This window comes from Corvus moneduloides, chromosome 2 (genome assembly GCF_009650955.1).
Source record: "Corvus moneduloides isolate bCorMon1 chromosome 2, bCorMon1.pri, whole genome shotgun sequence".
Lineage (NCBI taxonomy): Eukaryota > Metazoa > Chordata > Aves > Passeriformes > Corvidae > Corvus > Corvus moneduloides.
In genome coordinates this window covers 96041443-96055428 of record NC_045477.1, presented here as the reverse complement: position 1 = coordinate 96055428, position 13986 = coordinate 96041443, and the positions used below count along the sequence as shown (strand labels likewise).

The 13986-nt window shown below is 38.5% G+C and overlaps 1 protein-coding gene and 1 long non-coding RNA gene across 5 annotated transcripts in view; one reads left to right on the top strand and one right to left on the bottom strand.

Moving 5' to 3' along the window:
* The first annotated feature begins 3122 nt into the window (after positions 1-3122).
* Positions 3123-13986, top strand: part of LOC116440111 — a 55593-nt gene continuing 44729 nt past the window's right edge. The window contains exon 1 of the long non-coding RNA XR_004238416.1: positions 3123-3585. This is a non-coding gene — a long non-coding RNA (uncharacterized LOC116440111). The remainder of the gene's footprint in view (positions 3586-13986) is intronic.
* On the bottom strand, positions 6253-13870 carry SULT1C4 (sulfotransferase family 1C member 4). 4 transcript variants are annotated; one of them, XM_032100443.1, is made up of 8 exons: positions 13801-13870; positions 12701-12878; positions 10830-10967; positions 8917-9014; positions 8481-8607; positions 7153-7247; positions 6774-6954; positions 6253-6622 (listed from the first exon to the last, which is right to left on the bottom strand). In XM_032100443.1, the coding sequence occupies exons 2-8, from the start codon at positions 12864-12866 to the stop codon at positions 6510-6512; spliced, it is 918 nt and encodes a 305-aa protein (XP_031956334.1). In that variant the 5' UTR covers positions 12867-12878; positions 13801-13870; the 3' UTR covers positions 6253-6509. The 4 variants fall into 4 exon arrangements, with proteins under 4 accessions (XP_031956334.1, XP_031956333.1, XP_031956332.1 ...); XM_032100442.1 differs by lacking the exon at positions 13801-13870 and adding an exon at positions 13702-13794; XM_032100441.1 differs by lacking the exon at positions 13801-13870 and adding an exon at positions 13334-13400.

Sequence of the window (13986 nt, the reverse complement as noted above, 5' to 3'; positions counted from 1 at the left end):
AAGTCGCATTAGTTGAAACGCTCATCTCGGAAGAATAATTGCATTTTTTCAAGTGCACTTACCGTCATTCTTCTTGTAAAATTCAAATGGCAAATATTGACAAAAGGCAGAAAGGTTCTTCACATATACCTAAGAAAGTGTTTATTTTTTTCCCCCCTGAAATGCATTCACAGGCCATTATGTATATATTCATGTATATTTATTTATGCAGGTACACAGCTATAGCAGGAACATACGGTTCCATGCTCACAAAGGTTGCTGTCAAGGAACAGATGTCCCTAACCAAACAGCATGAAGGTGTTGTTTCTTCATAACTTGTGTTATACTTTTTAGAAGCCTCAGAGGGCATTAAACAGATAATTCTTTCTTTCCCCTTTCACCTTGGGATACTCTGAACTGTTTACCTATTCCTGTGCTGCTGTGATCTAACATGGGGATTTCACACAATTTCAAGAAGAGCCTCTCAAGAAAGAGTCTTTCCAAAACCATTCCTTAGCAAAAGCTTTTACCCCAAACTATGCCATGCTGCACGGCTCTGTGCTTCAAGGTCAGCCTCCAACTGAATTTTGATATTTGAGAAGAACATTGTAGGAAACTAACCTTCTCTTTTGGAAAACCACAGAGAAAACAATGTTTCATGTAAATTTGTTCCTCTGCCTATCTTCAGACAATATGTATTATGTACCAATTCTTGGGTCATCTCATGATTTAGCCTACGAGGGAATTGATTTTGGAGCTTGTCCAAGGCAGACACAGAAGAGTTTTCAGAGGTGTTTGTACTGAAGGCAATGAGCTACTGGCTCACTCATGGCAGGCTTTCTGAAACTGATTCTGGCTGATTCAGCCGCCCCTCCCTGAGCTCCATGTTCCTGTGAGACAGGAATAGAGCCAAATCAAATATTTGACAGAGACAGGCCAAATCTCCGCTCCCACCCTCCTCCATTTTATGCAACAGAACTTAGGTATATTGTACATTTGTCTTAACAGTCTTTTATTCTGGTCCTGAATTGCAACAGCAATTGTAAAGAATCTTGGTTAGGGAATGGTAGAAGAATTTTAAAAAGTTTATAGAATAACTAAAAGAAAAACAATTGAGGATTTTGACTGTTGATTATTTCAGTTTGTTACAATAAAGCACAAGTTGCTCTGAATTTTGTGGGGAAAATTGTTGAAAAATTTGTACCTGCAATAGACTGATAGAATTTTCTTAAACAATTTAAGAACTGTCTTACCTATCTAGAAGGAAACAGTAAGCTGATACATAATAATGAATGCAGCTAAGTTGAGACAAGATAAGTGAGAAAAACAAGAATAATTTACATAGTCCATATATCCCACGATTTTATTATCTTTGTAAAAGATAATTAATTCATATTTAAAAATAGCATTGTCTATGTAAAACAAGATAACAAGATAAACAATAAAAGAGCATAACAAATTTTCTATCCTGCTTTCATTGAGAAGCCAAGTCCCACAGGGCTGTAATTAGCCCTTACATCAAGGCAGGGCACAAATGCTTGTTCACTAGCATTGGAATTATTAGACCTGCAAGAATTTTCTGAAGAGCACAGAATGAGAAAACGCCTGTAGTTTTGCTACTGAGGAATGTGTTTTTGACATAAAGGAGCAGATGCTTTAAATACTTACCACTGTAGAATCTGTCTTTGCAACAAATTCTGAGGATTGCAGACTCTCAGTTGTGACCTATGCCAGGCCAGTCAGAGTTCTTGCTTTGAGCTGCTTCTATACCTTTTTTACATGCCAGGTTAATATAAGGGAAAATGGCATATGAATTTATGGTATGTTAACTATTTTCCTCTGTTTGGAAACTTAAAGTACAGCCCCTGCCCTGTGCAAATGAACTGCAAATTATTTGGCTGACTATGTTGGGTTGAAATTCAGTATGTTCCCACAAGAGTGGAATGATACAGTGAAAAAGAGAGTTATTTATCTCAGTACCATTTTGTGTGTGAAGGATTGGTTAGGTGTTAAAAAAATAGACTGTATATATAGTCCTCAATTCTGGTCTTAAGCTGCAACAGGAAAGAGAGGTGAGTAATTTGATATTCTCACCAGCAAAGGCCAACAAGCCTGTTGACAGATTAGTGTAAAACTCACAGGAGGAACCATTTTCTTTTCACACCTGGGATGAGGTCTGGCTACAAAAGACTTCCATTGTTAACAGAACGTGGAGATCCTCTAATTGCACACAGAGATAGTAACAAATGTAGCTGAGTGAGTGTTATTGGTACAATAAAAAATTACTGTGAATGAAAAGGCCCAATTTTAACAAATAAAAAAAATTAGTTACCTTAATTTTTAGGTGCCTGACCTAAGAGTCTACCTGTACTTACATTGCCTGTACCAGAGCAGGACCCAGTGTAGCTTGCTTTTGACATGATGCCTCTGTCTCCACAGTCATGGTAGATGGATATAATTAGACTGTGAGCCTTCAGACAGTTCAAAACGCAGTCTGAGCTCACACAGCTGATAGATACCAACTGCCCTTGCAGCAGGCGATGCCAAAGCCCTTCTGCAAAACAATCAATGAGTAATTTGCCTCTTTGACATTAACCATGGAACACTGTTGAATGACAACTTTCCTGATCTACCTAGACAGTGCTTGGTCTGGAGGGCAGGCAGAGCCTTGTTATCCAGCCTAAGCCCATTACTTTCAGTCCAGCAGCACAGTTTGGTTGCATCTTAGAAGTATGAAGGACTTAACTCTCACTCTCAATGTGCCTCTAGGCTCACCTACAGCCTCCATTGAGACACTGAGGATGTGAGGGAAATGAAAGCTTCCATCCAGGCTTAAAATATGTTAATGCACTTCTGAAAAATGCCAGAATTAATGATTAACCTGGTTGTAAAGATAAGGCTCTTTGTGAACATGTTTACATAAACCATTATAAAAAACTTATATAGAGTAAGATGTCCATATCCTATATGGATAGGACAAATTAAATAAAATCTTCTTCCTCTGCATGTGGTTTTTTTCCTAACTGGAGAAACAGAGACTTTCAGTTCAAGTATGAAGCAGATCATCTGCAGTTAGTTTAGTGGAAGGGAAAGCAGTGTCCCTCTGCCTTTGAATGCTAGCTAGGAAGATAGAACAGCTCACTTCTCTGTTTCTTTCTTTAATTTTTTTGAAGCTCTGTGCTTCTTTCATTCTCTTTCAGAAATGGTTGCATTCCATGTGAAAGTAAAATGTCTCCCCTAGCTGCTATTGACAGCCAGGCTCAAGGGGGATTATGACTACTCTAGGATTAATACAGCCATGTCCTTTAAACAGTCTGTATCGAAGCAGGAATCTTCACTCATTCCCATGGGAGGATTTGTTTTCGTAGTCGTTATGCAGAGGTGCAAAACAAAACCATGTGAACAGCTAACATGTATTAATCAACACTGACCTTGAAACATTTTTTAGAGATGAATAACAAAGTTTCGCCACTATCAGAACCCAGCAGGCACACTCTCTTGCAAAAGAAGAAACAAGCAGCATCGAAGAAGTTGCTGTGGGATTGCATTAGCTAAACTGACACAAGTCCTTGTTAAGCTGACATTGAAGATGTTGCACCTGAGAAGGTTAGTAAAACTGTGCATCTAGATAACTGGATGAAAATAAAGCATGGGCATATATTCAGAATTTATGTCTAATACAGTTCTGTACAGTTTTATCTCCATGGTAAATAGAGTCATGTGTTTGCATCAGAAGTGTGACAATAGTTTAAATTACTTGAAATAATTTGGCTGAACACATACAATCTCCTTCTGCAGTTGCTCATTGATTTACAGTATCTTATGTAAAAATATATTAAGTCTCTTACCAACTTCTGTTGGTATTAGTAAAAAATCTCCATATACAAACACATCATTTAAAGCTCTCCTGTACATAACAACTGACAGACCTAAAGATATGGAAGTTAAAGGCAGTCTAGATGAGGGCACCCTCCAGTCATCTGCCCAGAAGCATATGCACATCTCTGTTGACATACATTCAAAATAAACATCAAACCATTGTAGAATCTGGGTCCATTGCGGGATGCTTACAGCCCATTAAACTATTTCCCAAATTTTCTTCGTAACTACAGATCAAATAATTTTCACTGGTAACAATAAACTATTCCTTGTGGTTTTACACTAGTACAATATGAACATTCTGCAAATCATGATTGAATCCATAAGTTGATCTCTCAGCTATGGTGGCTTGAGAAGGAATAAAAAGCAGAAACTCCCCACTTTTCTATCCTTCTGCCAGCTACATTTTTTCAAAAAAGTTAAGATTTTTGTCTTTGAATATATCGAAGGATAATATCAATAGCATAAGAGAAGCCAGTTTTTATGTAGCCACACATCAAGTGTTTGTTTCTCCCCTTTTTTTTTCTGTGATTGCAGTCTGACCTGTGGTCCTTTTTATCTGTTGTTTGTAGCAGCTTAGTTGCAGCTGGGTGAAAAGTTACCTAAGGAAGTGAGAGCAAAGGTGGCTTTTCAATGGGATACAAGTCCCTTATTATATGGTTCCTCTATCCTTGCAGTTGCTATGCAACTCCCTTTTCAAATCAGGCTTCAGCCACTGTCAGCATTTTGCTTTTCTGATAGTTCAGAGATTTCAAGGGAGAAGTAAACAGGTCATTTGTGTGACCTTTTGTACAGCCTTGCTCATAAAATGTCACCAAGCTACTGAGTTAAGCATGTTTTCCATTTAGTGATACCTCTTGTGGCACTGAATGAGGATTAGATTGACAAGCTGTGCTGACTCGTGGTTTCATAGAGCAATGCAAGAGAATGGAATATCTGAGAGAGCAGGCAGCACCTATTCCTTATACTTGCAGTAGTGAGACAGTAAATCAAGTTAATCATAAACAAAAACCAAACAAGTAGCGAAAAGCTCCTCAAGCTGGTATTTAGCCTTACTGTGATGAACAGCCGTGCCTGTGACAGATAATTTTTTATCAGGTAGTCATTTTACTGAGTCATCCTTTGTTTGTGGACAGGAATCTGTTGGCCTGAAGTCTTAAAAAAAAAAAAGTTGCACTAATGTAATAAATATGTGTTTCCAGTTTCAGTGATTCCTGCATTTTTGGGGAAAACTCAATGGGCCAGGACAATGTAACTCATACATTTAACAGGCAGCTTTTTGTTTGTTTTCAAATTGATGCAAGGTATTCCTGCCCTTTATGATTGCATTCACTTTAGATATATGCTGCCCTTTATGACTGTATTCATTTTAGATATGTGAATTAAATAGGTAGCCTGAATTGAACTTTGCATTTGACAGCTGCTCATATTGCTACAGATTTTTAGCTCACTTTTAACTCTCCATGAGCCAAAGAGAAAATATCCCCAGCAAACATTTTTTTGTATTAAACTAGACTAAGCTAGATTAAATGAGACTAAATGAGACTGAAACGGTATTTTCCTTTAGCTGCTGTAATCTACATTCTGTTCCCTCTGACATCCAGAGTGAAAACTCAGTTAAGCAGGAAGTCTTTATGGCCTTTTTTGTGTGCCAAGCTCAATGATGGCACTTGAAATCCAAAAGTGGATTGGTAACAGTTGCCTATAATTAAATGGGTTATGAATTACTTTACTTAATTTTGTGCAAGCTCAAAGCATGGCTGTAGTTATGGTACTAATGCTGAAGCAGAACTGGTTTTTATTTTCCTGTACCTACCAGGCCCTGTTGCAACTAAGAGCCCTCAATGAGATGTTTATATATTTGATTAAGAGTGAGATGAAGGAGAAGGCAATGGAGTGAGGCATCTGATGAACACTTTTACAACAGTGAAGAGGTTGCAGCACTGTCTCCCCACCTGGTTCACACCAACTTTCAGAATTTTCCAAATGTTAGCAGAACACTGTGATATCCAGTTCAGGAGGCAAGTGTGAGATGCAATAAGGACTACTGTGTCCACAGCTAGACTGTAGATAAATGCCTCTGTTCAGCCCTTCAGCAAATTTTACCAAAGGAAGTAATGGGTATTCAGTATTCTTGGAAATACTGCTTTCATCTCAACAGCATTTATAATGTCCAACTTAAAATGAGACCAAATTAAATTTATTCTACTTTGTGGACTTCTGTTGGTCTCTTTATACTTGACCACCTTTAAATTTGTTTATTGTTATTTATTGATTATGACCTGTTGCACTCCTTTAACACCTTTTTTCCTGTTGGTTCCTAGTTTCTGTTAAGAGTTTGATTTGAAAATGCCAGCAATATCAACTGCAGCTTTACAGAGACCAAAACTCACAGCATGTCTGAAATATTTTTATTAATGCTGAAAGTTGCTGTGGTAGGGGTGACTGAGAAGTGTTCAGTGGAATTATTTCAGAAGTGTTCAGTGGAATTACTAAACTTTGGCATAATTTGGGCACTCTCTCAGTAATGAAAAATCAGTGATGTGTGAAAGAGAGATCTTGGATTCTTAGGGACACTGACATTTTGTGAAGGAAAAGCAAAATATATGACATGGAAAAGGCTGAAGATCATTAAGTTCCATTGCAAGTAATTACAGTTCCATGCGAAAAACAAGAGAGGTATCAGACATTTTCTTCTTATAATCTTCATCAAATTTCTCATTCTGAGCCACAGTGAAATGATTCTTCCAGTCTGCAACAGTCCCTAAGAAACAGAAAAGCAAAAAAAGAGAAAAGATTAATTTCCCAGTATTTCCTGAAGCTCATTATCCATAACTTATCAGATACTTTCACTTCAATGCTTATTTCAAAACAGAATGACAACCAGAGTTGATGTCACTAACAGACCTCAGTACCTTTTCTCATGAATGGGGAAATGGAGTGATCCATTATTCCTTGAAAGTCTTTAGTGTAGTTTGCCATGGGATTGTTCTTCATTACCTCAAATGAGGTGCTATGGACTATTTTGTTTAGAACCTCCTGGCTCAGATCCTTCTCAAGGAATTTGGCAATCTTCTGAATTTCTTGCTTTGGATTCTGCAGAGACAATTACAATGGGATAAGATGGAGAGCTAGGAAAGGCAAAGAAATCAAACATAGTGTTAGAGCTGCAGTTCTCAAACAGAGAAGATCAGGTCTGATAAGAAGATCAGGTAATACAAAACTGTTGCTTGTAGTAGTATCTACTAGACTTACATACTTCAGAGCTCTATAAACATATGTTCTGCCTTTTACCTCCTTCATATCTTCATAGAAGAGATAGAGAATACGGTGCTTATCTTTTGCCTTCCACCATCCTTTTACGTGGTCATACCAGGAACCCCAGAGGACTGAAAAAGAAGTAATAGCAGCAGCAGCTATAAATGCCCCAACTGTCTTTAACACGTAGCACTCATGTTTCCCTCTTAACCAGTACCTGTGAATTTCCAAGCTGGTTTTGAATCACTATGGCTGTGATAAGCACTGCTGTGCACTGTGCTTATTACAGCATTTTTGCTATTAATCACTCAGGTGTATGGATGCTCAGAGCAGGATTCATGTGTAGTTTTAGAGGGCAACAAATGCAAATGCATTATGGTCAATGGAAACACACATTTCCAGTATTCATTTGATCACCTGGACAAGGCTTGTCTTAATTGTCCCTGCTTTGAGCAGGGCAGGGGTTAGAACCATACAGACAACAAAATTCCATTGTGTTATTCTATGATTCTACCTGGTTTAAATATTTGCTATGCTGTCAGAAGTGCCTGCTTCTCTCCAGCAAGTGTCAAAATGATTAGCTAAGACAGAAGTAGATATGTTCTAGATGTCTGCACTGGGACGGATGGCTCCCAAGCTGATCTGGTCAAACACAAGACATAAGGCCTCCTTTGGACGTGAGATTCTTATGCTGGCCCTGGCCCAGCCACTGGTATTTCTAGGCCTACATGGTGGTAAAAATATTAATGACCAAAGGAAGCTTTAATGACCCAAACTGTAAACTGACACACACTTGACCAGGTTTTGTTGCTTGGATATCCTGTGATATCAGCACCTCTTTTAGAAACAGATGAATCAGCTTCTGGGGTTGCCTGCCCTTAGTTAGATAACTGTCTTTGTTCAGATGCCTGATTTTTAGATACATTAATTTAGGTACAAAGACTCCCTTATCTCAAATTCACACTGCACATTTCTAGCAAAATTAACCCTCAATTTCTTTTTAAAATTTCTAATTTTATCAGTCTAGAGTAAAACCAATTAAACCATTGTTCCTTTTCAACTGGCTTCTTTTAATCTCAGAGACAAGAGATTAAGACTGAAAATTGCCGTACATTTTTCTGAATGATAACAGAATAAAGAGTAGTTGGTTTTTTTTCTCAAAATGGGAGCATAAAGGTAGATTTAATCCTTTGGGCAATAATAAAAACCTGTGAATGAAGAAAAATTGTGACTGAAACACCTTCAGCATATATCCTTCCACAGTGTCAGAACTGGATTTCAAACCATAACTGAAATTAATAAATCAATGCCATGCATTCTTAAAATGATCAAAATCTCTTATACAACTGATTGCAGTTAATCACCTTTTCCAGTCATGAATTTCTCCACAAACTCCTCCCAGGTTCCTGGATCAGGCAATCCTTTATTCATTCTGTGGAAATGGTAGTATGACACCAGGTTGTCTTTTGCATTTCTTGCCACATAGATTATCTTTATTGATATGAAAAGAGAGAGAGAGAAATTAACTTGCACATACTTATATAGATATTGAGCATCTCCTGGAGTTTTCTCTTGGAGCCTGCTGGTAGAGGTTTAAGAGATTTTGCTTTGAAGCTGCCATTTTCTAAAATCCAGCTCAGGTAACTTAGTCATGACTTTAGATTTGCATGGACTTTGCACATTAAAGGGAAAATATTTTTGGAGACCTTTTGTTTTCACAGAGATTCTGGAAAACATATTCTGCCCTGGTTTATGTCACTTTCTTTGCCCTTGAAGTAGAGTATGCCTCTTCAGCCTTACCTTACAGTTTTGTTCCCAGAAGGATGGAGGCAGCAGCTGCACAGGCAGATGAGTTTTTATTGTTCGTGGAGATGGCATGGCTTCAGCTAACTCCAGACCTGTGGGATGTTAATTATAAGATGTGAGTTGTTCTCTAAATTGCACTAGCACTTCTTTCCTGTGCTTATACATGTGATTGTGACTGACTTTTCAGCAGTTCACCTTGCATTGATCATTCATATCCACTTACATAGCAGTGTAACATATACAACATTACATAAGCATCTTCAGTGTTTCTAGAGAAAGTTTTATGTATGTATTCAAGTAGAAAAGGGGAAACACTGATTTATATCTTCGTGCTTTCTTGGGCCCATACCTAACTCCTGCTCTCCAACGGATAGTGATGAATACTGATTTATATTTATCCAACCAAAGTTTGTCCTTTGCAGTATTTAGTGATCTCCTTCCACCTTACAGGTAAGAAATTTTTGTTTCTTTCTAGGATACAAGAATATGACCGGCTGACTAGACTTTGTGAATAGCACATAAAGAGAAACTAAGAGAATGACAGTGGATTTTCAGTAGCTATGGGTATATGGGACTACTTGGGAATATCTGGTGATATTTGGAGATGTGCTATCTCCTCCCTTCTCCTTTTTAAACATCTGTCATGACCTCCATAATTTTTTTCGGTCATCATCTATCATCCTCTGTCATCTATCATTTTTTTGTCTCTCTCCGTGTCAACACATTCTAGCTTATAAGACCAAAAGTAGCACTTCTGCAGAGCTAGTCAAGCTTTTCAGTTTCAAACCTGAGAGTCTGACTTAAAGATTTGTGTGGAAATGGAGGCCTTGCTGGGGGAGACTTTTGTAAGAAACTGCAAACCAGTGAAGCCTGCTGGTTGCCTGAATGTCCCACAGCTTGTTTAGATGACTAGACCCTAGAACTGAGCAGCGGTTACTTGAAACAGTAGCAAAACCACTGAAAACATTATCCATTGTACGGTATGCCCATCCTCTGCCCTGGAGGGGACGCCTGCTGAGATAGGGAGATTGCACAACCTCCCAGCAGAATCCCGCTGGAAAAGGCAGCCACCCTACACCTATAGCGAGAGAGGACACAGACCCATGATCCTCTTGGAGACCTATGCAGATCCTTTGTAACCCATTGGCTTTTACCCTCTCACACCCACCCCTGTATCCCTATAAGATATAGCCCTCTGCCCCTGTGGGATCAGAGAGCTTGTCCCTACCCTCTCCTTCGCAGGGTGTGGACTGATAAAGCTGCCCCATGCGGAACTGCTGTATGGGTCTCTCGTCTCTCTCCTCCTGGTCTGGCCTGGGGTTTGCCTCGCAGGACAAGAGCTGAAATCGCTCCTGCTGAATCATTGAAGAGCTGACAGCCTGCTGAGACAGGCACCCCCTGTGAAGGCACCCCGGCGGCCAAGGGATCGCCGCAGACCTCTGAGGGACTGTTCCTTGCAGGACGCTCTCTCTGGAGCTGTCTGTTTCCTGGGTCTGAGCCACAGACCCCGTCCTGGCTGCTTTAATCAACCTTTTGGAAATACGTCCATGACATAGTTTTCTCTTCCATACAGGCTGTAATCACAGAATGGCATTCAATTGCCCCCATGTTGCCATTTTATAGGTATCTGCTGCTGGTTTAGGTACTGTGGAGTATCAAACACAGCTTCAGATACCACTCCAAAACATAATGGTCTTCAGTAGCACCTGAAGCTATCACATCTGCCAGCCTTGCAGCACTTTGAGTAGCACTAGTTGTTTATGTTAAAGCAACTGAACTGGTCCTTAGTAGCCAAAATGGTGCTTAGTTCAAGAACAGAGCAAGTAGGACCTTTCCCAGGAAATTTGTGGCATCAGCACTAAGTGCTTTTTTTGTTTCATTTTGTCTAAAAAAGAAATAATAGTCACCTGAGTAACGTAGAGATGGAGGCTCTGGGATAAACCACTCAAGGAAAGGCTGGCGTTTGTAAGTAGTCTCACGTTTACACTTCTCAGTGTCTCCATTTTGTTGAACCATATCCACTATCTCCTGTGTCCACGTGGTACCTGAAAATGTCAAATGTTTAGAGGTTTCCCTCCAGGATAGTCAAGTGTTTCTTCTTCCATGGAACTGAAAGCCAGAAGGATGGACTCTGTGCTAATGGGGGAAAGAATAGCATAGAAAATAATAGACAAAATGGAAAGAGAGTGTAATAGAGGCAAAATGCCTAATTAAGCATACAAAGGTAATTCCCAAAGCACAATTTAAGGAATTCCATTTTAGACAGACTTCTTCTTGCTTAAAGAAATAGCCCCCACACCAGTACTGAAAAAAACACTAGGATAAGCTCACTATTGTTTGCAGAGAGGAATAAAACTCCCTTCTTTTATCCCTCACAAAAAGTCATGTATTTCAATTTTGTTTTCATACTGAATTTGAGCAAAAAAATGCAATACCTGAACTTCAAGTGAGTAAAAATTTCATACAGCTTGAAAATATAAAAAAAGTGGCAGTATTTGCAAAGTTTCCATTTGAAACATGTTTATGAAAGTCTGAACAACATTTCATCTGCCCGAGCGGCTTCAACATTTTATAAGAGTTACAGCATAGTGTATCTTGTGTGTTTCTTTCCTTTTATGGCTGTCAACACTGTGTTAACTGCACCTGCTCTGAGGTACTGTGGCAGGTCAGCTAGAGAACAGGCTAAGGGATAAATTGGAAAGCAATTTGGGCAGGAGATTCAGCCCTTCTTAAGATGCTTGTGTTGTTCATCTCAGACAGGCATGACATAATGTCAAATGGAATCCTAACTTTAATTATTTTCAGGGTTTTTTTCTTTCTCTCGGACCCATCTTAAAGACACAGAAAGGCACAGGATTCATGTCTGGCACAGGGCAGTTGGTAGGGAATACAGTATCATACATTCACTCTAGGACAAGTGGCTAGAAGGTTTTAATCCCAGCTGGATAAAATAATGTGGTTTTGCCTTCAGTATACAGAGAGCAAATCAAAAGCTTTCAAGTTTTACAAAACTTATGGTGGGGTTTTTTGTTAAAAACATTTTTTTTCCCCCTACTGACAAAAAAGAAAGCCCTTAAAAATTGTTGCTAATTCAAGTAATTATTTTTTTATGATGATCAAATTCTCCCATATCTGTTCCTGAATCTCCAAAACGGTACATGTTTTTATTCATACAGAATTAATATTGATGCTTGTTATTTGCTGTTTTCTTGTGTAGTAAGTATAAATGGTCTGATGAGGAGAAATATTGTCCAGTCACTGAGAAAAATACCAGATAGCTAATATTAATGGTAATTTTTTTTTATTGGCCAAAATTACTAAATTAATTTGGTTATTTTAAAGAATTAATCAATTTTCAGAAATCACTACAAGCTTACACAACAAATCATTCCCCAAATACATGATATATTCCATAGTCATACAGTCAGTTTCTATTATTTCTTAGTAATGATCAGTTCTTTCTAGGCATTGTTAAATCGCTGCATATTGGTGGAAAACTTCTATTGACACCATTAATATAAATGCATATAATCTCAGTTAAGGGAAACAATTATAGGTCATTAGACTTTGGCCATTTGCACTTCAGTAGTAACAGATGGTTGTTGCATCTGCCAAAGAAGTCAGAAGTTACTAGTCACAGCTGACACAGCTTCATGTCTTTAAAATATGTCTAGTTTGGAGTTAAACAAATGTCAATCACAATAGAAAAACATAGATTTCAATGCCAACAATAACCACTATGCCAAACTTTTCTATTCTGTTTCCTACCCACACCAACCTGCTTTTGCATAGGTTGCGATGAGCACATCGTCAGGTCTGGCTTTGAACTTCCACACTTGGTCCCACGTGCTGCCAATTGGCTGTGTGAGTGGAACACCTTCCACTTCAAATAATTCAGGTCGAATCACTGTCTCTTTCAGACTCAAATCTTTCATTTTATCCATGGCCAATGAGCACTGCATGAAGAAAGGCTTAGAATTAATATGGCTGCTCCAAAAAAAAAATCTGAATTTCCTCATCTTGACGTCTCTCTTATTGACTAAATTCCATGTCCTCTGATTTCTTTGGCCATGATTTGGCCTATCTGGATCCATATATAGACTCCTGGATCTCATTTTCAGAAATGCTTGGTGTATTGCTAGTAGTAGTTCTCTGTGTCTCTAAAAATCACTCTGTTTACTCAGGTAAAAAAGGAGAAAAAAGTCATTATTCTCATATCAAACACATTTATGTAAAATTCTGATGGTTGGTATGAGGCCTTCTAAAGGCAAGAAAAAGTATTCAGAGGTGTGATTCAAAAGAAGGCAGAGAATAATAGCTGGCAATGAAATCATCATACAGGACCCAACCCTTCCTCTGTGAAGAAAGTAAACAGAAATGCCTGCTACCACCCTTTGTGCCTTATACTCACAAAAATATTTGCAGACCTTTTCTGAGTTTGGTTCCTGGATCTTTTCACTTGCGGAACTCTTTGCTGTATTTTGAAATATGTTGCACATAAATAACCTGAACTAGATTGATAATTAACTAAAGGTTGTTAGACTTCAATTATGTAAATCAATCTGTTTTACAATAACTAGTTATTGATTTCTGGATTTCTCCCAAGGAGACCTCTTAGGCATAACTTTCAGAGCTCCAGAGTCTGGTTAGAGGAAAGATCTGCTTAATGGAAGGCTACAGAAATAATCCCAATTAAAAATATCAGCCAGAAAAAAAGACATTTCGATCCCGACAGCAAACATTGCTAGAATATTTTCTTTAGTTTTCTTGTTTACTCACAGCAATTTTATACAGATTCAGTTGAGAGGAATGAGATGTTGGATTGGTGGCTGAGCAGTCACTCGAGAAATTTTAAAAAAGTAGGAAAAAGAAACTTGCCAGAGAATTTTTCCTGCTTAAATGTCTTCAGTCCTTGGCTGTATTGATAACTACACAGGAATGTAAATCTTCAGGCATAAGTAGGCTGAAAACTTGTGTGGGTGGAGATTCCATTCTTCCTATCTGTGTGAGGAGAGTAAAGGAGGAAGTGCAGCAGCAGCCAACGGCTGAGCAGTTTTTGTGGCA

Excerpts from the sequence above, each read along its gene's own strand:
- SULT1C4 (XM_032100443.1), bottom strand. The coding sequence starts at position 12,866 with ATGGATAAAATGAAAGATTTGAGTCTGAAAGAGACAGTGATTCGACCT. Across the intron at positions 10,968-12,700 it reads CGCAACCTATGCAAAAGCAG|GTACCACGTGGACACAGGAG; the intron begins GTTGGTGTGGGT and ends TGACATTTTCAG. Across the intron at positions 7,248-8,480 it reads GAAATTCATGACTGGAAAAG|TCCTCTGGGGTTCCTGGTAT; the intron begins GTGATTAACTGC and ends CTTCTTTTTCAG.